The sequence below is a fragment of the Rattus norvegicus genome, chromosome 11, assembly GCF_036323735.1.
Source record: "Rattus norvegicus strain BN/NHsdMcwi chromosome 11, GRCr8, whole genome shotgun sequence".
Taxonomy (NCBI): domain Eukaryota; kingdom Metazoa; phylum Chordata; class Mammalia; order Rodentia; family Muridae; genus Rattus; species Rattus norvegicus.
In genome coordinates, this window is record NC_086029.1 from 79573802 (window position 1) to 79601129 (window position 27328).

Consider the following 27328-nt stretch of genomic DNA (forward strand, 5'->3'; position numbering starts at 1 on the left):
GGCAGTTACAGTGCAGAGCTGAGAAGCACCTGAACATGGTCTCCAGCGTGAAGTACATCGACGGATCCTGGATGATACTCTTCGGTGGTCATCACAGAAACACTCAACGCTTTTAAGTCACTATTGATAATAGATGGGGGACTCCCTTACATTTCACAGTTGCCTCCCTGGTTTCAAGCTTTCTTAAACAAGTTAAGAATATAACTCCAGCAAGCTAATAGGACTAAAAAGACTTTAAGTAAGTGTCCTGTGTCTAAGCACGGTAGGGCTGCCAGCACTCAGCTCACTCATAGCAGGGTCCCTTCCCTGATGCCATGTTCCAGGTATCTGTGTCAGGAGGGAGCATTTGACTTGTTTTAGGTTCTAGATCACAAAATGACTTCTGGTCCAAGACATGTGAGCTTATTCCATTCACATTCCCTGTCCTCGTCACTTCCTGGAAAACATACTGAGACAGTGGCTTCTTAAAGTAAAAGGAATCCTAGATTCTAGGCCAGGAAGAAAAAGGGGCTTCAGTGACCCATGATGGTCTTGGAGGAAGGAAGAATACACTTTTCCTAAGACTCAGATGTTTGTTATTGTAAAATGACTTAGATTGACACAGTGACTACCTACAGCAGGCCTATCCTCCAACGTACATGCTAACAGGGGACAACAGAGGTAAAACGGGTGGGAGAACATACGTCCTAGTGGGCAGAAATAATGGAAAGTTGAAGACTGAAACCTTCAGAAAATGGGGATGGAAAGGCATAGATCCTGGGAGGCTGAAATCCGTCTCCTCGGCATCTGTGCTCTGGCTGTGGAGTATCTTTATCTACAGACAAACACCCAGAGAGCAGGTCTTACCTCCGCAACTGAGCGTTCTCACTTCTCAACGGCTGCAGGGCCAGGGCTATTTCAACTTCCACATTTATGTGGCCACTCACTGCTGAAAGTCCAGATATGCACGCCTCTACTTCTGTTAGCAATCTCTGAACTTCTGAGTCCTCTACAAAAGAAAACTGAGTACAATCAGTATTTTAAATCGACAAGATTACTGGCATGAACTACTAAGAGTCTTTATAGATAATATGCACTCATTACAGATTTCAACATCATTACTCATTATTATACACATTCCATGTTTCTTTATCTTGCTGTCTGTATTTACTTAGAACAATTCTAAGGAACTGTTAAACTGAGTAAAAAAAAATTAATCTTAAATCCAAAAATTATTGTATTTAGTGATTTTTTTTTTTTTTTTTTTTTTTAGCTAAGTGAAGTGGGAAACAGCCTATACATATCTCCTAGTTGTCACTTATCAAAGCTCTATGAGGACTCAATGATTGCTGTGCAAGTTTCCCATAACTGGTTACTTTACTTTGATCCTGCATCTAAACATATACTTCATCATCACTTGGTGGTGGCACACGCCTTTTGATCCCAGCAGCCAGCAAGGACTGGGGCGTGAAGGTAGCGGGTGGAGGTGAGGGGTGGAGGTGGGGCAGAGGCAGGGGGATCTCTGAGTTTAAGGCCAGTCTGTCTGGTTAGAGAGTGAGTTCCAAGTCAGCCAGGGCTACACAGAAAAAAAAAATGTGTCTTGAAAAACAAAAACAAAAACTATAGTTCATTTTAGGTGATTCATTTGGCAAAATACTGAATGTGGACTTTCTAAGACTTCATTATTTAACTTGATAAAGTACAACCAATGTGACCCAGCTGACCTCTACCTTTTGTTACTAACAGTGGAGAGCAGCTATGACTGGGAGTGAGCAAGTAAGTATTCTTTTATTGTCCCCTCTGTCCCATCAAACATGCGAGTACAGTCACGTACATGCGGGTGTGCTCGCTTCCACAGTACTGAACACTGATGGGAAGGGCGTGCACAGTGAACAACTATGTCCAGCCACGGCGTGATCCTCTCTCTAGAAAGCAGGTCTGCTCACGGTTCCAAAGGTGCATGGCTGGCTCAGTTTTAAGAGCTTTGACCTTAGTCAAACTGCATAAAGATTGCATGACTTCTTGTGTCTACCATGTTCTGAATTATGTATGCACAGTACAACAGCTAAAATGATTGCATGGATACACGTTGCCTCGCCTCCTCTGTTAATTTCTGTGGTGAGAAGGCTGGAAGCCTGGACTTAGCAACAGGAAAGCTCTGCTGTCATTTCCTAGGATCAGTCACCAGCCTGCACCCTAGTTTTTGACTTTAGCCCTTCCTCCTCAATAGTTTTTATTTTTTATTCTTTGGCCAACGTTTCAATGACTTCTTTCCTTTAGCCAAGGCTTCTTCATAGTTCAACAGAACTAAAGAAGGTCCCTCACGAGGCTGCTGGGATTAGAATGAGATGCTATCATCCAAAACTCACTCGCATTCCTCATCTGAAATGGAGGCAATCACAAGAGTGCCGTGAGACTCAGGAAAAGCCACCTAAGAGAGTACAGCACAGTGCTGGGCCAAGGGGGCACTCAGGACACCTGACACTGTACCACTGCTGCCACTGCTGCTGCCGTGATTGAAGATTTGGGTGAAAGAAAAGAAAGGGCCAGGTGTGGTGGTTCCTATCTTTATTCCCAGGACTTGGTGGTTTTCTGTGAGTTCAAGTCCAGCCTGACCTACAAAGCAAGATTCAGGCTAGCCAGAGCTATACAGTGAGTGCCTATGTCAAAAAAATAAACAAAACAAAAACAAACGAACAAAAAACTGCCTAATTTGAAAATCTTAACACAGGAATTTTAATACTTAACCTATGGCTTAACTGTGCAGTATTTACAAGGATTTTAGAAATCTGTGTATGTGTTAGCCTATAAATGGCAGCTATTCCATTAGTTCCATAATCAACTACTGTGCTTTCTTTCATTTTTTTTAAAGAATTATTTATTTTATTTATGAGTACACTGTAGCTGTTTTCAGACACACCAGAGGAGGGCATCGGATCCCATTACAGATGGTTGTGAGCCACCATGTGGTTGCTGGGAATTGAACTCAGGACCTCTGGAAGAGCGGCCAGTGCTGTTAACCGCTGAGCCATCTCTCCCGCCCGTGCTTTCTAAGGTGACATAGACTGATCTGTAATTCATTCCAAGCAAACTCCATACTTCAAAACACGTGCAGGCACGCAAGCATGCACCCCAAAACAGTAATTTGGCTCAAAGATCTTTTCCTTGATTTAAGAGAAAAATAGTAAACATAAACTAAGAACTAGTAAGTGGTTTGTGTTGTTACACAAGTTGGAATATGTTGAACAAAGTAACAGCTAGTTATTAAACAACAGAAGTAAATCGACATCTTTGTTAAACAAAAAAGTCATCCTGGGAGGAAGAAGAGGGATCCAACAGTAGCAGCAGCTGCAGGGTAAGCTGGAAGTAATCCACATGAAACCGTGTCGCAAGAAAGAAACAAAAGCCTTAAAACCTAGGACGACAACAGAACTCTTCCTTACGGGGTCAAGACACAGTTCTGTGACACACTCTGGACACTGCTGCTCAGTCAGTGACACCCGAATGACATTTAGAAACCACCACACTGCTATCAAGCAGTGCAGACGACAGAAGAACCATCAAGTGCTTGGCTACCTTGTTCTTCGGTCAGGGCCTTGAGCTCTCCCAGCAAGCACTTGGCAATTCTGACTTTCTCAGCAGTCTGGCTCACGTTTTCTGCCTGCTGCACATTCTTGGCGAGCTTTGCATCTTGCTCATGGATGCTTAAATACTTTCCTTCATTTGTGGCCTCTCCAATTTGTTCTCTGGCACATTTCTCTTCATTAGTGGCCAAGAAGACTGGCGGTAAGTGAGAGGGACTTGGGTGTGCCTGACTGTCCGAGAGAGCGTCTTTTCCATGAGCTGGAAACAGAGACACGTGTGTTTGGAAACGCTTCGGTAGCTCTGCTTCCTTAGGAGCTCTCTGTTGTGGCAGAACCCAACTCCCAAGATTCAGCTGCTGAATCTTTGAAGCAGCGGCACCATCAGAGTGGGGAGGGCCATGTGCAACTCCAGGATGGATGCTGGATAAAGTCCTGGGAGCATCACGGTGCCGCACAGGGGTTGTCTGACCCTGTGAGTCAAACTGGTTATCATCATCAGTCTGAACTTCCTAAAGCAGGAAAAGAGTAAGCCTTCAAAGGTATGAACAGATATTTCTAAGACTATAAAAACACGAATGAATTAATATTAGAACATAATTTGCTATGACTACAAACCAAGTTTGGATATTTTCAGCTTACAAGCAAGCTGGTCCTTTTCACTACACAACAAAGACTAGTTTTTCAGAGCTTAAGTAGATCACTCTGCAATGTGGGAACATTAGGCCGTGATGAAAATAGACTGTTTACAAATACCACACATGCTCTAAATACACCAGAAATTAGTCCACATTTGGACTCCAACAAACATTTTCATTTTGAGAAACATTTTAAGAAGCAAGCTCAGGGGGTTGGGGATTTAGCTCAGTTATAGAGCGCTTGCCTAGCAAGCGCAAGGTCCTGGGTTCGGTCCTCAGCTCCGGAAAAAAAAAAAAAAAAAAAAAAGCAGCAAGCTCAGAGGCTAGAAGGATGGCTCATTTGTTAGGACTTGTTACTCCTGCAGAGGACCTGGGTTCAGCTCCCAGCACCTACATGGCTGCTCACAAGTCCAGTTTCTGGGGATCCAATGATGTCATGCATGTGTGCACAGGCATATATGCAGGCAAAATCCCCACACAAAACCAAAGTATTTTATTTAAAAACCACACAGAGATTTGATAAAAATATATTCAGCTAGGGATGGAGCCCAGGGGTAGTATGTGTGGGGTGCTGGGTTCAATTTTTAGGACCACAGAAATAAAAATGTATGTGTATATATAAAGTGTATATGAATATTATAGTAATAAAACTAGCTGTTAGTTCAAAGTCAAATCAGAGACTGGTGGTTTTACTATACAACTTAGCTCAGACATATTTGTCTTTAGAGAGAAATACTCACAAAGTACAGCTAACCATATAAAAGGCATAAATCAAGAAAACAGTCATACATACTATTGTATTAAGTGAAAAAGCAGCATATAACGGTGTATAACAAAGCTCTTATTTTAGAGAAAAAGTATTTACGAACAGAGAAGAAAACTCACAGTTAACTGAGTGAAAACACACTTTACCAGGGTACTGGCTGTACTTGGGAGGGCGCAAAGCGTGATTTCTTTTTCTCATGATTTCTTCTCTTTCTCTTTCTCACTACTCTTCTTAAGAGTTAAAGCTTTTTACTACAAAAAGTTATGAAATTGGTTTTATATCCTATTATATTTGATCAATAAATTCAGTACACTGCTAAGATGACAATTTCTCTAAGCAAGCTGTTACTTTAGTAACAAACTATATATACCCACAGAGTGGACTGTTAGATGGCAGGATGGCTGCTGAGGGGGCCAGACCGAAGCGGAAGACCAGCCAAAACCAGAATGTGACATTGCCTGAGAGTCTACGGAATTAAAAGGAAAGAAGCATCATTCACATCTTACAGTGTTTATGTAATTGCAAAGTAATTTAATCAGAGTTCACATTCAGCATTCTGAGACTATGGTAGGAACTAACCTGAATTAGACCCAGTATGGCACACAGCAGGCCTTCCATTGGGGCCATGTTTTGAAGCGAAGCTATTCATCAGTGACATTTGAGTCTGCACATGCTCACAGAGGGCTTGGTATATTATCGGTGAGTACATTCTGTAATGATCTTGTACTGACCAATGCTGCGCTATGTCACTTCCAGTAGAAGTTTCATTAGGCATCCATCTCTTATTTTCTGATGATACTAATGTGGAAAAAGGAAATGATTCTTAAATATAAATCTTTAACAACTTTACCCTAATATCTTTACTGTAGCTCCCAGAAGAAAATCATCCCAATTTCTTTTGAAAGTAATTAATGAATTAAGTTTCTCCAGTTAAAATTCATCTGTACCTATTCCTTAAGATCTCCAGTAAGTGCTACTTGGAAAATCTCCCTTTCGGTTCCAGCACCTGCATGTGGAGTGCGCTACCACTAACGTTCACTAAACTCTTTCACCTGGTCCCTTGTCCTGTTCCTGTCAGTGGAAAACAGAATAGGAAAGGCAAAACACTTTGTAACTTTCTATGTTTTCATAGTTAAAAAAAAGAAAAAAGGTCAAACAGTGAGAACAGTGGACAATCAAAAATCATGAAGAAAACAATCTTAACCTAGTGTTAATCATTCCCAGATCTGACCACCACCTACATTTCCAACTCTATTATTCTCAACTCAAATGTTTTATCCACTTGAGGCCAGTGTAGACACGCACCACAGAACTTCTTGTTCCAGTTGCTTCTTGCTGCTTCTGTGGACTCGTGCCATTCTGCAGAGCCTCAGTTTCTTCTGGATCAAGCCACTGCTTCTGGTTCATGTTTGGTGTTTTGGACTAGACTGCTGATGTCCTGACAGTGAAGACTGTAATTGCCCCAAAGAACTATTTCTAAACAGGTCCTCATCCCCTATTTTCTATTAACCTTTCTTTCCCCTTCCTCTGGTAGGTGGGCCAAACGTCGAGGTTGAAGTGTTTAAGAACCCTTCCTTATTAAAGTGGGTTTTGGAAACTCTAAGCCTGCACCTCCTTTTCTCCCAGCCCTTTCCCCTACCTCCACCTCCATCTCCTCTGTTTCTCTTCAAAAAAAGGCCAGGCCTCCCGTGGATGTCCAGTGGTCCTTGGGCAGGAGTACTTCTTAGGCTTCCTTATTAAAAACCTCACTAGTGTATGTGCCTGGTATTAATAAGCTAGAGAATGAAAAAGGGTTTGATATGGCACTGTTCAATAACTGGTATAAAAACATCTGGATTCTATTTCCCTGTCTAAGAAGATTCCTCTTCCCAAATGTTTGCTAAACAGGATTAACAAAGGGAGAGGATCTGGTAGAGCATAAATTATCAGGTTACAAAATGGACTTTGAAAAGCAGCTTGGGGGGCTGGGGATTTAGCTCAGTGGTAGAGCGCTTACCTAGGAAGCACAAGGCCCTGGGTTCGGTCCCCAGCTCCGAAAAAAAGAACCAAAAAAAAAAAAAAAAAAAAAAAAAAAAAAAAAAAAAAAAAAAAAAAAAGAAAAGCAGCTTGGGGCAGCACCTACAAAACCAAATACAGGCTGACACAGTTCCGTGAGCTTTACGACTGCTAAAGGACACACACTAGAATGTGCACGAACTGGCTGAGTAGCCTTGAGGATTTGTCTGACCTTTCCTTACCTTTTCCTTATTAGAAAATTGGTGATTAAAAGAACACTGCTTCCTTGGAGCAGAGTGGTTTTAGGGTTGGCTAGGAGACTTTGAGGTCTGATTCCTATTCTAACATATTGTTGCTTCTACAGGAAACTTAGGTAAGATGACAAAGTCCTTATAAAAATGGATTCAGATATCCCACAGTCTTCCAGAAAAAACACACCTACTCCATCTGCATGGCCAGTCACCCAATAGATCCAAGCACTATGGGAGGCAGGCACAGCCATTGCAGGCCCTGTCCCTGTCTTTCTTGGGAAGAAGCCCAGCCTGTCTTTTGGGTGCTATGCAGCAGACTTTCACAGCAGTGAGTCTTCAAAACCAGTTTTCTTGTGAAAAGTGTATGTGCTGCTGAAAAAGCCAGTCTCAGGCAATGCCTGAGCATGGAGGGCCATGCGACCTAAGACTCACCCGGAAACAAAGATATTCCTATGAAGGTGAAAAGAACATGCTGTCGTCTCTGATCCAACTTTCAGGAACACACAGCTCATAGCCATTGTCCCACTGAAGTCCACGGAAAAGCCCCCAAACCAAGTGAGACCTTCTGGGACAACATCCAAGAAAACTAGAGCAGTCTACCAAGAGCAGAACAATCAACTGGTGGATTTGAGAGTGCCTTCAACAGTTAAACAAGCCCAGAAGCAGTCTGACAATGTGAGGAGTTTGATGTTTACACATGACCTTGAAAATGAATCTGTAAATTCTGATGGGCATTACTGGGGGTATGGAGAGCCCAAGGTTTCATTTTTGGGAAACACTATTAGAAGGTGAATGTGACTCTTAGGACTACGCTCTAGGCCTGACAGGATTCTAAGACAGAACCCGAGGGTTGGGATGATGGGTTAGTCAGGTGTTTGTCACTCAGGCACCCATTTAAAAACCCTGGCACAGCCATGGGCATCTGTGAACCCAGACCAGGAGAGCAAGAGAGACAAGAGGCTCCCCTGAGCTCACCAATCAGCTGGTCAGTCCAGCTGGGAGAGCAAACTCTGGACTGTGAAAAGATGAATCTCAACAAACAAGATGGAAGGCAGAATATCTGTGCTGCACGTGTGAAGCCTTGGGTTCGAGTCCCAGGACATCAATGAGTAAGATGAGGCATGGGGAGGAAGACAGCCAGTGTCAGCTTCTGCCATGTGCACATGCACACAGGATTGGAGAGGCCATTTCTTCCTTTATAGGAGGGGCAGGGTAATCACCGGTCTCTCTACCTTCCTATCTATCGTTTCTTCACCCTATGGACACCTCCAGGATAGGCTGCTGTACCCTTTAGTTTTGAGAGCAGAAAAGTAAGTTTGCTTGATGCTGCCAGTCACTCCCTCCCATAGAGGTCCCCACTCACTCCTTCAATTTCCCTGTCATTCCTTCAGTCCATCCCCGCAACACTTTGGTCACAGAGTTAAAAGTCAGTCAATAATACTGTACTTGTCTTTTTGCTTTGCATAATCTCATTGCTATTAAATACAAAGATGGAGTAAAATGCAAATAAAAATCACCAACTTCTAAAGATTGCTGAACTGTAGGTAACACTTGGCAACGTCTTAGAACAGCATGTAGCACACAGCAAAAACTCAGCAGCGTTGTGTCGCTGAACAGTGGCAAACTGACCAGGAGTAAATACTCCACTTTAATAACTCTTGTCTCAGAAATGTACTTGTAAACATGATCCCTCTGAGATGGTGGAGACCCAGAGCAGTAACAGATCATTTTATCAGATGAGCTGCAAAACCGGCTAATACATGTCCTGTATCAGTTTTTATTAAAAATGAATTCACAATAAAGAAAATAGAACAATATCCTATAAAACTATTAACTCTGAAGTCTAAGATGATACCCAGGAGATCACAGTCACAGGCATAGTTTTGTCCTCTAGGTCTCTCATTTCAGACTTCTCCTGGTTCCTTAAGAATTATCTAAAGGAGGAGTTCTGAGTCCAGGTTCACAGGCCTAAGTTCTCAACCCACTAGTTCACCAGCCTTCTTTCTGCAATATGTATCAAGCTAGATACACAATGTCCTGCCTCGGCCAGCAGATGTCACCGTCCCACATAAATTAACAAACTCCATACAGGATTCTTTCTTAAAAGGCCAGAGAGTAAGCATTTCAGGCTTATGAGCAAACTTTGTCTCTGTCACAACTACTCAGTGCCACCGTAGTACAAGAGCAGGGAAATATATAAACAGTAGGTTCTAACAAAACTTTAGTTATAAAGTAAAACTAGATATCATTTCTTTTTTTTTTTTTGGTTCTTTTTTTCGGAACTGGGGACCGAACCCAGGGCCTTGCGCTTCCTAGGTAAGCGCTCTACCACTGAGCTAAATCCCCAGCCCCTAGATATCATTTCTAAAAACACAACTGGCTGTATGGTACCGACCCTAGTTAAGACTGATGCTGTCCAACAGAAACATAGTATAAGCAATATATGTAATTTAAAATTCTAATTAGTCGCATCAAAAGTTAAAAGGACGACTTACTTCTCATGTTTTATTTACGTGTAGCCAGAGTGGGGCTGCAGCTCAACAGTAGAGCTCTTGTCCAGCACATTGAAAGCCCTGAGCCTGATCCCCAACACCACAAAAATAAATAAGTAAATATAACAACAGTACTAACATTTCACTGTGTAAGGCCAGAACTAAAACACTTTTTGTATTAAATCTTCAAAATCCAGCATATATTTACAGTGTACCCAAAAACAGATGCTAAATTTTTATCAGAAACATTCCATCTCTATTTAGACTAAATATAATTTATAGTTAAAAGAGATTTACACACCGAAAGTACTCCAAAAATCTCGGTTTTATGGTTGGATATCAGGTTTCAAATTTATTAAATTAATTAAAATTTAAGCCTAGGGGTTAGAAAAAATAGCCCAGTCAGTAAAGTACCTGCCGTCTCAAGCACAAGAATCTGAGTTGGATGCCCAGAAGCTGGCAAGGACTGACAGGCAGTATGGTTCCTAACCCAAGCAAAGGGGAGAGAGAACAGACGGATCCGTGGAGTTGACCGGCCGGCTGGCCTAGCTAAATCCATAAGCTTCCGGTTCCGTACGAAAAATAAAGGTAGGGAGTGAATAAGGAGAAACAAAAGTGTATGCACATGGGTACACAGCCTCACTGATGTGAACACACACACACACACACATTACACAGCCTCACTGATGTGAACACACACACACACACACACACACACATTACACAGCCTCACTGATGTGAACATACACACACACACACATTACACAGCCTCACTGATGTGAACACACACACACACACACATTACACAGCCTCACTGATGTGAACACACACACACACACACACATTACCCAGCCTCACTGATGTGAACACACACACACACACACACATTACACAGCCTCACTGATGTGAACACACACACACACACACATTACACAGCCTCACTGATGTGAACACACACACACACACACACATTACACAGCCTCACTGATGTGAACACACACACACACACACACATTACACAGCCTCACTGATGTGAACACATACACACACACACACACATTACACAGCCTCACTGATGTGAACACACACACACACACACATTACACAGCCTCACTGATGTGAACACACACACACACACACATTACACAGCCTCACTGATGTGAACACACACACACACACACACACACACACACACACACACACACATTCAGCCCACTGGTGCAGGGATCTCTAATAAGCAGCACCTGTCGATAAAAAAGCCATGGCCAAGGAGCTGAGGCAGGAGGTGAGACACTGGCAGGAGGGGAGGATTCTGGGAAATAGAGAGGCACTGGGGATTCGAGAGCCGCATGCTGAGGAAGAAGCAGATGGGGACTGAAGGAGAGCTAACTAACAGCAGGTAGACGAACTCAGGATGGAGTTAGGCGTAGATTCGCCTTGGACTTGGTACGTGAGGCTGAGGAACGGTAACTAACCATGTGGAAGATAGAATAGTTAGAATGGGTTACCTAAGTTACAAGCTCGTCAGGGAATGAGCCACAGCTTAAGGCCTAGGCATTAATTAATGACCAATTAGTCCCCGAGTTGTCATTGCAGGAGCAGGGGCTGGATAAAGGAAAGACAGACTTACATTATCACACACTAGCTGCACTAGTCCTATTTCAAGGGATCAGTAGGCACACAGGGGCTAGCGCTACCCTCCTGAGCAGTACAGGCAAACATGGTAGAAGGTGATTTGTCTCCAAGATGGAGAAATGAAGGGACCTGCTTTTCTCGCCTTCACCCTCTTAACTAATGATCATGTGGAATGGCAATGTCAGTCTTTCCATCTCCACTTCGAGGTGTTTTGCTTGTTTTGTTATGTTTTAAACTTTACCCCCTGTGTAAAATGTAAGCACACCCTAAGTACTGACTGATGCTTCTGGCCCATCTGAAGAGCTGGATGAGCGGATTCACCCAGAATTCCCATTGTAATCTGATTTGATTGCTATGCACTGTATATGTGTGAAGTCATCACACTGTACCCATAAATATGTACAATTCCATGTTAATTTAAGAATGGAGTTCATAGTGTAAACTGTTTCAACTTCATTTTGAACAGTATAGTGTGATAGGCCTTTAAAAGACAGTATTCTCAAAACTTGTTTTAAACTAGTTCCTGAATCACTTCACTTAATTTTCAGCAAGGTTAACCATGAAATCATACCCCATCCTGTCTTTGGACACAATCAGTGTCAACCATTGGCAGATTTTTTTTGTCCTATATCCTAACTGTAGTTCAATAAGTTTATTGTTTAACTAACTTAGAATATATACATACAAGTTAAATTTAAAATAATTATAATTTGGGGCTGGAGAGATAGCTTAGTGGTTAAGAGCACTGGCTGCTTTTCCAGAGGTCATGAGTTCAATTCTCAGCAACCACATGGTGGCTCACAATCATCTATAATGAGATCTGGTGCCCTCTTCTGGTGTGTCTGAAGACAGCTACAGCGTACTCATATATAATAAATAAATAAATCTTAAAAAATAATTATGATTCGAATTCCCAATACGCATGTATGAAGTTCAGCAGAGTGGTACATGTCTGTATCCCCAGAACTAGAGAAACAGAGACAGACAGACCCTAGCTTCTTGGCCAACTACTCTAGCTTCACGTTCAGTAAAGAGACGTTGTCTCAACAAATAGTGTAAGACACCTGGTTGGTACTGACTTGACCTCCGGTATGTGTGTGTAAACACACGCGCGCGCGCACGCACACACACACGCACACACACACACACACACACACACACATATATATATACATACACACACACACACACACACACACACGAACTAGCTTTAAGTAAATATGGGAAGACACTTACATATTTCCTTCCGGACCACTGTAGGAACATGTTTTTCAGGTCCTTTCTTTTTAGATCTGTTCTTTCTGCCTTCTAAAGGTTTAGAATTGGATCTATTTTCTGAATATACTACTTCTGAACCTGTTAATAATAAAAAGAAAGGTCTGCAAACATGAAGAACTAGCTTATTGATAAAAGATGATCAACAAAGAACTTTAAAAAATAAAACCTGAATCTTCATTTTTCAAAATGTCCCGCAGCAAAGAAGCACAACTGTCAAGTCCCTGAACAGTGTCCGTCTGTAGGAAGAAAGATGCTTAGAGAGAAAACTACACCATGCCTCTTCAAACACATTTCTCTATAAGCAACTTATCACTGTAGAAACATATCTTAAAGCACGGGCAGCATATATACGTCCTTGGTGCAAATCCCACTTTACTTTGGCACTGTAGTCCCATTCTTAGCTTTTACCTGAGGTCCAATTAAAATAGCATATTGCGTTCAGTCGCTTTGCCCTTACCTGACTTTCTGAATCAGAATAAGCAGGACAGGCAGGATCTACGTTAAAATGTGCTACTTTTCTCACGTGGGTCCTAGAAAACAAAGTTGATATCCTTAAAAAAATTTGCAAGTGTTTTTTTCCAAAATATGTAAACAATCATTTCCTTTCCAGCAAAGATTAGAAAACTCATCTATCCACATGTGATGTGGATAGGACAAGCTGGAGATTATGAGGACTACTAAGCACTAAACAGTGACTAGGCTGGAATGACGCGGGTGGGGACAGGACAGTCTCTTACAGTCTAAGGGACTGGAACTTTTGCTGGTCCTCACTGTAGAGAATTATACACCTTGACGTCACAGAAGACTAAGACTGCTCTCTTTTTTTTTTTTGCCACATTTTTGCTATCCCAAACTGTTTGCTTAGCCTGACTAAAGAGACGAATGTAAGGACCACACTACCTGCCTTACATTTCCAGGTAATCACAGGTTTCAGCCTTAGCTAACGCACAGATGCAACCTCACGTAATTCTGCCATGTCCCTGACCCAGAGTAATGCATGGCGTCATCTGCTAAAGACATAAACACAGACCTGAAAGCAAGTCCTAGAGTCCGTCATGTAAAGGTTGGGAGCAACCATTATAGATATATGCTGGTCAAGTTTGCTGTCTAGCTCAGTTGGCGTGACGTAAGTCCTTGTAAAACCCTATTAAAGAGTCTAGTGCTGTTCAATAAAGACAGAGCAAAGTCCTCGTGTTCACACACAGACACACCATAGGAACACACAAGGCGGCCTTCAGGCAGACACAGATTCAGATTCATAAAACAGACTGAGAGGCTGGAGGACCCAGGGAACATGAAGTAGAGAATTCAAGGCTGGACTCACTCTTTGTGGAACACAACTCCAGAGAAGTGCTTTTCTCTCCTTAATGTGACACTGATAGACTATGGTGACTCTGACTTATCACTAAGGATTTATAATCTGCACGATACCCAACTACTTGTGGAGGCAGAGCCCACTTATTCTCCTGAGGTAGGCAAATATGGTCAAGCCCTCGGACCTGCAAATTTGCCTTAATCTAAGTTCAGATTTCCTGGACTTGGAAACTTGGAGACGCACTCACCCTTTCTTTCCATTTGGTAACTTCGATCCGGGTTGCCTTCCTGAAGGTATCACCTGTGACATAATATGTTACAGAAGATATGAAGTTATTGTTCCATTAGACTGACATCCTGCATGGCTGCAATAGCACGGTCTTTTTCACACATCCAAAGCAACACATTAAGTTTTCATTCCCTTGTCTTCCTGCCCTGGAAACTATTTCTACTTTCCAAACATCTGACTACATTAGAAACCACTACTAAATGGAACTTCTGTCCTTCTGTGACTAGCATAGTATCTTTAACCGCCATCCATTCTGTGGCATAAACCAAAGCTTCCTTTCTTCTATGAGGCTGAATATTCCATTCCATGTATGTAGCATGCCATTTACTCTTTATAAATCAGAAGGACTTTTAAAATCCACAACTATAATTTAACTCTTCTATAATAAATATGTTCTACATGCAGTGTAAGAGGCAACATATGTATATGTTCCTTAGTCTTTCTTACATCTGTAAAAAATAAAATAAAATAAAAATCCTGCCACATTGTTTTAAGCTGAAAGGACCTATTACCATTATAATTGGACTATACTCAATCCTTCGACATGGTCTAAAGTCTCCAATTTCTGATGCATGTAATTCAAGAACAGGACAATGGTGATGGGAAGACAGTTCTATGGAAGAGTGCTTGTCCAGCATACATGCACAAAGCCAGGGAGATGGCTCAGTGGGTAAACTGACTGCTGCTCAAGGACGAGGAACCTTCCCATTCTCAGCATTTACATAAAAGTCAGCCTTGAGGGCCCCTGTATAGAACCCCAGCAATGGAGTGGAGGGTGAAGACCCTGGATCCTAGAATTACTAGGCAGCCAATCTAGCCAAAACAGTGGAGAGCTCCAGGTTCAGTCAGAGATCGTGTCTCAAAAACTGAAGTGTAGGGTGTTAGAGGAAGATAATCAACCCCTGACCTGCACACACATATTCCGAGGTCACCGTACCCATGCACATGCCCTGAAAAATAAGCTTTCCTTGTGCCTCTGGTCATCGTCCAATGTCTTAGAAGGACCAAACTAGTACATTGAAAACTGCTTATCTACATCTGTTTCTCATTCTTTTAAACCTGAACAACAATTTTAAGTCTGCATTTTAAAGCTAAAGAAGGTTGGATGACGTTTATGTAGACAAGATGTTCATCTTCAAATGCACTCAGTGTCTTGGAAGGAAAACAGTTGTCTTCAGGCAGGAAAACCGGGTATCTGGAGAAGCTGATGAGAGAGACTTCCAGAGCAGGGCAATTGGGAAGCTTTATATCATATATGCCTTATATCTTAATAACTGTATCTGATAAATATAATCTCCACTCAAAAGAAAGTGTTAAGACATCAAAGCTCCCAATCTTCCCCTCAGTCCACTCCTAGGTGCACTCAATGTTGGTTTCATTCAAGTCTTCACATGGTTACTATTTCATAGCAAGAGTTTTACACAGTGAATACAAATGTCCTGATGTTATTTACTCTTCCCTATTTGGATACGTACACGCACACTCACATACACTATGAATTTTTGCACCAAATAATGTTATAGAAAATAAACCTTTACAAAAGGGTCATGAATTTACAGTATCATACTAAAACAAAAATGTTTTGTCTGACATACATAATCTCAAAAAAGATAGACAGCAATATTTTTTTGTCTGCCCACTTCAAAATAGGTCAGGATCATAATATTCCTAAATGTTTCTTAAGAACAAAATTCTCTAATATAGCTATAAAAATTGAAAACTTTAGCATTATGCTCTAATCTAGACCTGATTTACATTATACTTATCCCAATTTTGTCCTTTATAGAAAAAACAAGGACTAATTCATGTCCAATCCTGGATCACGTGGTACACTTAATTGTTATGGTTCTCGAATCTCCTTTAACCTGGAATCTCCTTTAACCTTGGGCTGTCTTTATGTTCCATATCTTTGACATATTAAAAAGTAAAGGCTAATCATTCTGCATATGGTTCTCTGATATTTAGATTGACTGTTTCCCCATGAACAGAGTCAGGTTATGTATTTCTGGCAAGAATACAGCAAGAGATATGTCATTCTCAATACAAGCAGGCAAATGATGGTGGTTTGTCTGTTACTGGTGATATACAGTGACTTCAGATGGTGTCTGCCAGGATTTTCGTCATTAAAGATTTCTATTTTTGCCAGGTATGGTAGTACACGCCTTTAATCCCAGAGCTGGAGAGGCAGAGACAGGCAGATCTCTGAGTTCACAGTCAGAGTCTGAGTCTACAGTACAAGTTCCAGGCTGCCACACAGAGAAACCTTGTCTTAAAAACAAACAAACAAACATACCATTTTTATCTTTCTAAAAGCTATCCTGACACTATGTGGATATCCTCAAACCCTCTTTCAGTAGTCTAACTATCCATTGATGGTTCCTGGTTTATGGTTTATCAAAAGGTGACTTATGTAACTACACAACTCCTTCTACATTTATTAGCTGGTTTTCAACTAATAGAATAAGACTTTTCCTTCATCCTTATTGATTGGCTAGTGTGAACACATTGATTCCTATTCTAAAGAGGGTGACCCATTATCAATACTGGTGCTTATAACAAATGTACAGGTGCATACACTGAGGAAAAAGAAATCAAGAAAGAATAAACATTAGGGGATGAAGAAGGACTGACTGTAGGTGATGAGCATGAGTCCCAAGAGGAGAGAAAGGTAATTGTGTTCTGATTCCTTGCCATGCCATTTTTCCGTGATGGAAAAGGGCATTAATATTTATTCAACAATGAAAGTATGAAATCCAGTGTGAAGCATCACAGCTCCAGGGTGGCTATTCTAACTGTACAAAGGGTCACTGAGTTCTATAGACCTTGGGTCTGGGTGATTTTCATTTGTGGTGTTTTCTATTAATGAGTTTTTAATGATAAGGTTTATTAAAATTTTGTTTTAAAAAATGAATGCTTAAGCTGGAGACATGGCGCTAAGGTTAAGGGCTGTTCTTCCAGAGGACCGGCTCAGCATTTTAAGGGCCCTGGTTGCTCTTCCAAAGGACCTGAGTTAAATCCCAGCACCAACACAGAAGCTAGCTCCCAACTGTCTATAACTCCAGTACCAGAGGATCTGGCACCCTTGCAGACATACAGGTAGAACACCAACGCACAGAAAAGTAATTACATCTTTTAAAAACGGGATGCTCAAGGTGCGTGAGAGTCAGTCAGAGGGAGCTCCTTCCAGCTGGATGCTGGGACGTTTTAACCACACTCAACAGCTTTTTACATTTTCCTTATCGTTTATAAAGAATGTCATACAAATATTTAACATCTCATCTACCTTAACAAGTTGTACAATGCTTCCCCGATTCCTAGAGTCCATCCATACACTTAAAACATACCTACTAAGTAGCAACCCCGTGTTCTCTGAATTGCTCTACTCCAGGCACAGGTAAGTGAACTCATGCAGCATCTGTCCCCACTAAGTAAGTCCCAAACTTCACAGCTGCTAGTGCACATGGCAGACTTTCCTTAAGGCTGAATAATGTTCTATTAGATGTATGGACCGGAACTTCTTTACCCATCCACTCACAGACATTTAGGTTGTTTCTATGTCTTAGCTATTGTGAATAACACAGCAATGAAAGTAAATGCAAACACCTCTTCAAAAATCTTGATTTCAATTCTTTTTAATAAATACTAGTAATGGAGCTGGCTGGGTCACCTCAGCTCCACTTTAAATGGTTTGGTTTTATGAGGATCTCACTGTTATTCAAGCTGGCCTCAAGCTCATGATCCTCCTGCCTCAGGTTCCTGGGTACTAGGACTACAGTTGTGCACTGCCATGCTTGGCTTATTTTCTGAGGACGCTATACTATTTATATTCCCACCAGGACTATACAAGAGTATCAATTTCTCAACACCCTCACTAATACTTATTTTGTGATAGAAAATATCTCATGGTTTTAATTTCCATTTCTTTGATGACTAGAGCATATTTTCCTAGACACGTTGACAACATGCATCCACTCAAAAAATTTAAGTCTCAAGACAGGTTTTGGGGGGAAAAAAGTGTAAATATACATTAGCAAGAAAAGAGAACATCACAGGTATGTTGATAAATGATGGGAAACAAAGTAAAACCCCAAATCTACTATATGCCTAGTGTTTTCTAAATCTCCAAGACAGAGATGAAATATTTTAGGAGTAGTCAACTAGCACCATGTCCAACGTGAAGTGACTTGTGGAAGATTACAAGATGTGGAAAGTGGCCTGAAGCACACCCAACTAACGGAGATATGAGGGTGTCGAACAAATATTCTAGAGATGATTCTTGACATGAGGGCCAGATGGAAAGTGGAATTATCAGGCCACCATAATGTGAAAAGACATAGAAGCACGATAGGGCAGAGCACCCAGGGCACAGCAGGGCCAAAACTAGTTTGGCTCTATTGGATCTGATTGGATGGGAGCGGGGACGGAAGAGGATCCAAAATGGCTCTGTTCCAAGTTAAATATATACCTTAAAAATGGGTTCCCCTGTAGTACTTTGGGCAGTTACTAGAGAACATCAAGAGTCACGCGTTTGAAAACAGTAGGACTGGTACAGCCACTTACTGGGAGACTTCAACAAGAGAGACAGAAGATCAGTTAATAGAAGCACCGGTGGAAGCGCCGAGAAGTTGAATCTGGGGCGAGGATTAACCAAAGCTAAGAGAAGTCATTGCACTGGTGATAAAGGCTGGGCTTCGAACCCAGGGCCTGACACCAAATTCTGCGCTCTGAAGACTGGCACGGATGCCTTGGATATAGCATTCATCTAGAGACGTCCTCAACACTTCGGACGCGCTGCCGTTACTGTTTTTGCTTTTTCCAGCTCCTTCCTAAATCCCCCTCGCCTCTCGCCACCTCTCGTCCCCACAGTGGACTCATCAGGTCCGCAGCCCTCACCTGGCCCGGTCGAGATCCAGACCTGACCATTTCTCTCAGCCTCAGAAGAGCCCAGACGTAGGGAAACGAATACTTGAGAAAAAAAGAATTAACCGCCGAGACGTCCCGACCTCCCTTGTCCCGCCCCCCGAGCTTCCGCTTCCGGGAAGGAGACTGCGGAACGCCCCGCCTCATAGTCTTTTTGGTACTAAAGTTTTTCCTTCGGGTCGGGACCTAGCGCCCTGGGCGTGCGCAACAGACTCCGCGCGCTCGAGCTTGCCGCACCCTGGGCGGAGAGTGGGGGAGGCCAACAGACGTCACGGGGGCGGGGCAAGACGGGGGAGGGGCTCGGGGCTCGGCCTATCGGGGGCTGGGCGACCAACGGAGGAACTCTCTGGCATTGCAGCGCTGGTTTCAACTGGCTTAAGTGGGAACCAGGGCCTGCTAGACCCCGGGGTAGAGACTACTGCTGGCTTTCAGAAGTGACATGAAGCTCTGTGTGCTGTTTTAAGTGTATTTGTCATTGATAGTCAATAGAAATCAAACCTCGGTATCATCGTCTTGTGAACTTGTTGACAGTTTCAGAATTCTTCACTGTGTGGCCTCTCTGGACAGTGTTCGGTGGTTGGGATTTTGGACTTATCCAGTTCGTGGTTTGGCTGCCTACTTCTTCTACCGAGATAATTGCTATTGATAAAGAATGAGTCTTTTTACCACTGATAGCTGCCCTAAGTAGAGAGTGGTGCTTTGAGACACTGTGGGGTTGTTTCGAATCAAGTTGGAGAGAAATTAACTCTTGATTCTTCTTTCTATGGTTAAATGGCTACCTTTGTAAACAGGGGTTGCATTGATTTTTAAAACCCTGAGACCTGTAGAGATGACTTAATTGATAAGAGCAATTCTTCCCCCCCACCCCCTTCGGAGCTGAGGACTGAACCCAGGGCCTTGCGCTGTGTGTGTCTGTGTGTGTGTCCCTGTATGGGTTTGTGCACATGAGTGCAATGCCACCAGAGGCCAGAAGAGGGCATCGGGTCTTGCTGGGGGCACTAAGAGAAACGGGGTATTTTAATCTCCTCAATGGAGAAGATAAAAAAACAAATATTTATTTCATCCAGAAAGCCAGGAGTGGATTTTGTTAATGACTTGGTAATCTTTTCGCTGTCTATGGAGCACATCTCATCCAAATTCCCCAGAACGATTATCCCAGACTCTCTCTTCCCAGGGGCCATTACCCATCCTTAAGGGAGATGACACGTACGTACTCTATGGCCTGTTGACCTCTATGCTGTCGGTCAGAGACCACACTGGATTCTAGGCCTTTTAGCTGTAGAACCCACCCTCACGGTCTTAGAAGAGTTTCTGTATAATCACACATTAAGCTTTATTGTGTGCACCCAGAATTGGACGGATTGGACTTGTTGTTGCCTGGAAACCTTTTCCCATGTTGTACTGTGTTTTAAATGTGCTGACAATGAGGCACTGGCTTTAGACTCCCTGAAGTCTGAGCCAGGTTGACCAAGTCAGCCTGCACTGCGTTCTCATTCTTATTTCTTCGCCTTCCCTTGTGATCCCTCGGGGACCCTTCAAGGACCTCCTGGAGCTGCAGTTACAATTGGCTGTGCACCTCCTCAGGGCTGTGCTGGAGACTGAACTCAGGTCTTCTGACAGAGCTGGAAGTGCTCTTAATCACAGTGACAACTCTCTCCAGCCCCACAGATGGTTTTTTAATTTAGTTTTCTTAAAGATTGTTTTCTTAGTTAGTACATACTTATGCATGTAAAAAAAGAATGTATGTAAAAGAGAAAAAGAAAGGAAAAGTCTCCTGTAATCCTTATGACTCTTTGGTGTGTTTCCTTTCAGATTCTTTCTACGTGAATATTCAGCTATAAATACACTTTGAATATGTATTGCCATTTTCTCTTAGTAGCACATTAGCATTTCCCTATTAATACACAATTATAAAATGGCTGTGCCGTGTTCCACTTGTCTTTCCTTTTGCTTTTTCTATTTTTGACTTGTTACTTGACATTATAAATAAAGAAGTAGGGAGAGGCATGAAAGTGAATTTGGAGAGGAGAGAATAATATTTTTCTTTTGGGTTTCATGCTTTGATTTTATGTTATTTTATTTTATTTTTTGTTGTTTAAGAATGAAATAGTTACATATATATTGATCATATCTATCTGCCACTTCCCCTTCCAACTCTCCCAGGACTCCCAGTATATCCCGACTTCACGTCAGATGTTGATAGATAATAGATATCTAGATATCCCCGAGTTCAATTAGTGCTGGTTTCATGCACATAGATGTAGGGCCATGTGTCAGAGCACAGGCAACCTCCCAGTGGCCACACCCTCAAAGAAGAAAGAGTCTCCCTCTCAGCAACCACTGCCTTTCAGCTAGAGGTGGGGCTTCCGTGACCCCATTCTTATCCACAGGGGAATTTTGACTGGCTTGGTCTTGTTCAGCTGTTGTGAGTTTCTGTCCTGTCCAAACACATCCTCTATACCTTCTCTTCCTGATATGTCCTGGGTGTGGCGAGGAGTGATGAGGGCTGATATCGATGCTCCATTTAGGGTATACTCTGCCCATCATAGTGCCCATCTGTGAGCTCATTTATTCTAAACACTTTGACTAGGGCTGAGGCTTAACCAGTGATCACTGCAAGAAGACACTTCTCTGACCAAGGCTGAGAATATCACACATAAATATTCAGAAGAATTTGACAACACAATCAATTAGCAAAACAACAGTAGATTTCCCCCATACAGCTTATGAACGTCTGGGCCATGGGCTTTTCAGGTACAGCACCGAGTTTCGAATTCCCTTCTGTGCAGCAGGCTTGAAATCTCATTAGCAAGTGATTGGTTGTTCACATTACAGTCTATTGTGCCAGTGGCCACATCTTGCTGGTCAGAGACCAAATTCTTTGGGTTCAGACTCTATCTCAGAGAACCTGACCTAACAGGCTTCAGGTCTCGTTTCGTTAACAAGAATAACCACCGGAAGGCAGGAAAGAAGTGAGGTTAAGGTGTGCTGATCCTTCTGAGTTTCTGCGATCCAGTTCTCACGAGGCTCTAATAGAATATTATCTTGGTCGTAAGGGTGATAATGGTTTGCTGGTTCCTGTGTTCCTCAGCATTTCTCTACGTACGGTTCCCTTTGCCCGTGGCGCTGTGAAGCTTCTTCTATTGAAAAACTGGGATATCTTCTGTTCCTATCCAGAAAAGACTGATGGAAGTCTACATTCCGTATGATGGCATTGAGAAGGATGGGGAAAAGGCCTTAAGGGGAAGGCTGGAAAGGACGCATTTGAAAGGGCACAGGAGGGAAAATGGTCCCGACTTGAGGATAGACTGTTTTGTGCGTTTTATTCAGCGACAGTTGACAATGGGGAAGTCACAGGCTTGTTGCCCCTGCCCCCAGACATTTTGCTGTGGAAGAATGACATCCAGGATGTGTCTAGGGACATGTTGAATTATGCGGTGACTCCACAGTGGACTGGGCCAGTGACTGGTAGGTGTGTGGTTCTCGAACTTGGAGATGATGTGAGCTGAGACGTCTCATTCAACGGAAAGCTTCTTGAGTGTGCTCTCAGGTTAGCTCAAGGAAAGCTTTCTTTCCACCTCTATCCTGCTCCTGCATACAAGGTTGTGTGCCCCAGGCTAAGATGGGGCAGCTCCAATTCTCATTGTCATAATCTTACCTTTCTGGTTGTGAGCCTGGCCTTTAACAGCTGAGCCATCTCTCCGGCCCCATCGCCATAGTCTTACGGCTAGCTTTACGCCTGTGTTCTCAAGTAGAATTTTTCATCTGTGAATGACACTTTGCCTTATTCAGTGAAAATCTCTGTTGTCTAGAGAAATGCTTTGCATGTGGTAGGAATTTAAAAATAATTCAAGAAAATAAGTCAATTATTATTTTTTTTTTTTTTTGGCGGGGAATGCCTATGGTAATCTGGGGCTGCCAGCTACTTGAATGCCCAAGATTCAGGGTCACCCAGAACCAGTCCTGGGAGCCTGACATGGAAGTCTTAGTTCTTCTACTAATTTGAGTGTATGATTCTACCTTTTTCTATTCAGTCCTTTTATAACTCAGCTGATTGGACCCATGACTTCCCAAATAATTCATCTTTCAAGGACATATGTCTTTGTTCATGTTTGACCACATTCCAAGAGGAAGCTAAAGTGGCATGTATATGAAGATCTGAATTTTAAAACACAGATTTAAAGCCAGATGTAAGAACCAAAAGCAAGAGGCTGTGTGTAATGTCACTTGCTGGATACACGGTGAGCTCAGCTGAGCGTGGAAAGACTTGAGAACTATCCTGTTGCCTTCCACCAAGCCTTTCGGTGCTTTCTGGAACCATTTCCAACCCAAAGGTTTTTTTTGGTTTTTTTTTTTTTTTGACCTTTACAACTTTAAGACTCACTGAAAGCTCTGTGAGGTTTTTCCCCTCAGAGGAAAAAAATGCTAATGTGTACATTTCTGCAACATATTTGCACAGAATATCATCAGAGGCGTTCAGGAGCCACTCCAAGAATTCCAGGTAAAGATTCTTCTAACCTAATTCAAAACCAGCTCTGCAGACTCAAGAGTCCAGCTCCTATTGTGTGACAAGGTGATCCTGGGAGTTATTAGCTAACGAGGGGTGGTAGGGGGAGGATCCCCTAATTAACCAGCATGGAGGAGGTGGCAGAGCCTGAAACACAGGGAAACAGGGAAACAGAATTAAACCACGGCTTTGCATTTCCCACCAAAGTTTTAAATGTATCTGCAGCCCTCACTCTAATCAAAATAGCTTAATTTAGAGGGGGAAAAAGGAACCCACTTCTTTTTTCTTTATAAAACCCTGAGTTTATTGCTTCCTGAATTTTTTTTTTTTCTTAAGGGAGAAGCACACACCATCTGCTCTGAGGATCTTCGTTTGACAGCTTGGCCCGGGTCACGCTAGGATTCAGAAATGGCTGAGTGTGAAAGGGGCCTGAGGGACAGGTCTGACAAGGGCATTGGCAGCAAGGGTCAAGAGTTTCCTTGGAATAATCTCAACACAAGCAGTTCCGGTCGGGGTGGTGGGGTTATGTTGTGAATTTTAATACAGATCCTTGTCAGTCACACCTTGCCCTGCAGGCAGCCTCTGGGGACTTTTGTCAGACCTATGGAGAAGCAGTAACAGTGATGAAATATTAAAACTTCACTAAAGTCTCTGAGAAGGCCTAGTGTAGATCCTGGTGGCTGTTTGTGTGCACCTGTGGCTTCCTGCCACCGCTGTTTTCTGTCACAAAAGGAACAAGCCTGGACAAAAGACCATGGAAAAAGTTAAATCTTTAGGCCAGTGGTTCTCAATCCCCTGGGTCATGGCCTCTTTGGGGGTCCTATATCAGATATGTGCATCTCACATATTTACATAACAGTAGCAAAATTACAGTTACGAAATAGCAATGTAAAAAAATTTTACAGCCCAGGGTCATCAGAACATGAGGAACTGTATTCCCATGGTATTGGGAAGATTGAGACCCACTGCTTTAGGTAGTAACAGAAGTTTGGTGAGGAAGCTACCCTTAACAATGATGGGTAAAGAGCTTCTTCACGCTCCAGACTAGAATATCTGATATGCTCTACACTGTCTCCTAGAAGTCCCCAGCCGAACGGCGATCCAAGGCTAGTAGGCTAGATAACACCCTTTCTTTCCACAACTGTCTTATTCTGTCTTCTCATACTTTCTAGGATTATCTCCCTTATACACTACTCTGCCCTTAAGTAAACCCAGGGGAATTTTGGAATCCTTTCTGGAGGTAGGATGTCCTATATGTGGTCAGTCACTGTGCATATGAGCAAGACAGCACAGTTTAAGTGTCACATGGACCTGGTTTCAAATCATTTTTCAGTGACTTTAAAAAAAATCTTCTTTGTTCTAAGACAGTTTCTTCATCTATAATATTGGATAATGGCACAGAATTCATATAGTTCGACTCAAAGAAACATTTGAGACTGTACTTACAAGTGTTTCCTATCGGCTTTCGTATGTGGTAAATGCTAAATGAATATCGGTTATTATTGTATTCAAAATTTGATATCGCTGTGACCCAATACTTGAGAAAAGCAGCTTGGAGAAGGAAAGGTGTATCTTGGTTCACAGTATCTTTTCACAGTCCCCAATTGGGGGGTCCTTTTTGGGGAAATTATGGGGATGGGTTGCATCTTCCCTGGAAGGACATCAGTGGGACCAGGGTCCTTCAGTTGCTTTTGGTCATGGTGTTTTATTACAGCAACAGAAAAGTGACTGATACATATGGCATAGCACAGAGGACAGCACTGTATTGCCCATTGGGGTGAATGCTAAGAGTGACTGATTCACATTTGTTGGAGGATACGATTGTGGTGAGTATTGTTGGCTTAGCAAAATAGTGTAGAGAGTAGGAGAGAAACGATAACACCAATTGTAACCTGAGGAACAGAACAACATAGCATTAGGGGGATGGCTCAGTGGGTAAACCACCTGACACACAGGGTGAAGGCCTGAGTATGGATACCTAGAATTTACATACAGCTAGATGAGGCTGCCTACATTTGTAATCCCAATGTTTCTACAAAGAGACAGGGCAGGACAGGACAGGAAAATCTTGTGGGCCAGGTGTGAAGACAGATTCCCTGACAGGTCAGCAAGGACAGGGGCCATGACTAATAAAGACTGGGAAGTTCTGAAATGGATGTCTTCTTCCTCACCTTTGGAGCTGAGACAAAAGCCTGGCAGCTTAAAACAAAGGCCTTGTGAGTGTCTTCTCCTGCCCATAGGCCCTGCTGATGAACTGACTCAAGTTCAAGATAGGATCAGGATTGTCTACAAAACAGTTGGGAGCTAATCAGTCATCCTGGTTTTCTTCCAGCTGACAAAACCCTAAGCTAGCAGAGGAAGATCCGTCAAAGACTTCAAAACAAGCCAAAACAAGCTTAGTTAGGGTTTCTATTCCTGCACAAACATCAAGACCAAGAAGCAAGTTGGGGAGGAAAGGGTTTATTCAGCTTACACTTCCACAGTGCTGTTCATCACTAAAGGAAGTCAGGACTGGAACTCAAGCAGGTCAGGAAGCAGGAGCTGATGCAGAGGCCATGGAGGGATGTGTCTTACTGGCTTGCTTCCCCTGGCTTGCTCAACTTGCTCTCTTATAGAAGCCAAGACTACCAGCCCAGGGATGGCACCACCCACAATGGGCTAGGTCCTCCCCGCTGGATCACTAGTTGAGAAAATGCCTTACAGCTGGCTCTCATGAAGACATTTCCGCAACTGAGGCTCCTTTTCTGTGATAACTCCAATTTGCGTCAAGTTGACACACAAAACTAGCCAGTACACAAGCAAACACAAAACAACAACTAAAATGGAAATAAAATCACAGCCCTTAGGAAGAATCTGGGTTTCAGTTTCCCTAGTGAGTTTCCACACGCTTTGGCAAGCCTTTCTTCAGCTGCTGACTCTGTTACTATTTGTAGTGTAGACTTCTTTGTTGCACTTGAAACTTTGTATTTAACTGGCAGGTTAACAAACCTCTTCAAGACCCTTAGACTGTAACAAAACCAGGTGGAAGGCAGGACCAACACCCCAGGTTGTCCCCTATCGCATTCTTCCTCTCCTTTCTCTCTCTCTCTCTCTCTCTCTCTCTCTCTCTCTCTCTCTCTCTCTCTCTCTCCTCTCTCTCTCTCTCTCTCTCTCTCTCTCTCTCTCTCTCCTCTCTCTCTCTCTCTCTCTCTCTCTCTCTCACACACACACACACACACACACACACCACTTTTTCCTTTTAATTTTATTTTTTAATTATTCACTTTACATCCAGCTCACTGCCCCCCTCCTGGTCATCCCCTCCCACAATCCTTCCTCCCACCCCACTCCTCTCCTCCTCTACCCACTCTGACACTTCAAGTCTCTGTGAGACTAGGTACTTCCTCTCCCACTGAGGCCAGACAGGGTAGCCCAGGTAGAAGTACACATCCCACACACAGGCAACAATCATTGGGATGGCGCCTGCTCCAGTTGTACGGGACCCACATGAAGACCAAGCTGCACATCTGCTACTTATGTATAGGAAGGCCCAGGTCCAGCCCATGTATGCGCTTTGGTTGGTGGTTCAGACTTTGAGAGCCCCAAGGGTCCAGGTTAGTTGACTTTGTTGGTCTTCCTGTAGAGTTCTTATCCCCTTGGGGGCCTCTATCCTTCTTCCTATTCTTCCCTGAGGAGTCCGCAGG

At 42.8% G+C, this 27328-nt stretch overlaps 1 protein-coding gene and 1 long non-coding RNA gene across 10 annotated transcripts in view; one reads left to right on the forward strand and one right to left on the reverse strand.

The window, feature by feature from the left end:
• Ccdc14 (coiled-coil domain containing 14) overlaps window positions 1-19327 on the reverse strand; it is a 35862-nt gene extending 16535 nt beyond the window's left edge. Inside the window, exons 1-9 of one of the 6 annotated variants that reach the window (NM_001427244.1) lie at window positions 19112-19233; window positions 14178-14230; window positions 13073-13145; window positions 12782-12851; window positions 12574-12693; window positions 5544-5762; window positions 5339-5430; window positions 3556-4072; window positions 847-988 (exon numbers count right to left, since the gene is read on the reverse strand). In NM_001427244.1, coding sequence (NP_001414173.1) covers window positions 847-988; window positions 3556-4072; window positions 5339-5430; window positions 5544-5762; window positions 12574-12693; window positions 12782-12851; window positions 13073-13145; window positions 14178-14230; window positions 19112-19141 — 1316 coding nt within the window. In that variant the 5' untranslated portion in view covers window positions 19142-19233. Of the gene's footprint in view, window positions 1-846; window positions 989-3555; window positions 4073-5338; window positions 5431-5543; window positions 5763-5911; window positions 6036-12573; window positions 12852-13072; window positions 13146-14177; window positions 14231-18778; window positions 19000-19111 lie in introns of those variants that run through there. The other 5 variants (XM_039088917.2, XM_039088918.2, XM_039088919.2 and 2 more) reach the window with 5 other exon arrangements.
• Window positions 19099-24300, forward strand: LOC120095665 (uncharacterized). 4 transcript variants are annotated; one of them, XR_005491378.2, is made up of 4 exons: window positions 19428-19546; window positions 22517-22688; window positions 23598-23711; window positions 23982-24300. It is a non-coding gene; the product is annotated as an uncharacterized LOC120095665 (long non-coding RNA). The 4 variants fall into 4 exon arrangements; XR_005491377.2 differs by having other exon boundaries at window positions 19166-22688; XR_010056155.1 differs by having other exon boundaries at window positions 19099-23711.
• The last annotated feature ends 3028 nt before the right edge of the window (window positions 24301-27328 follow it).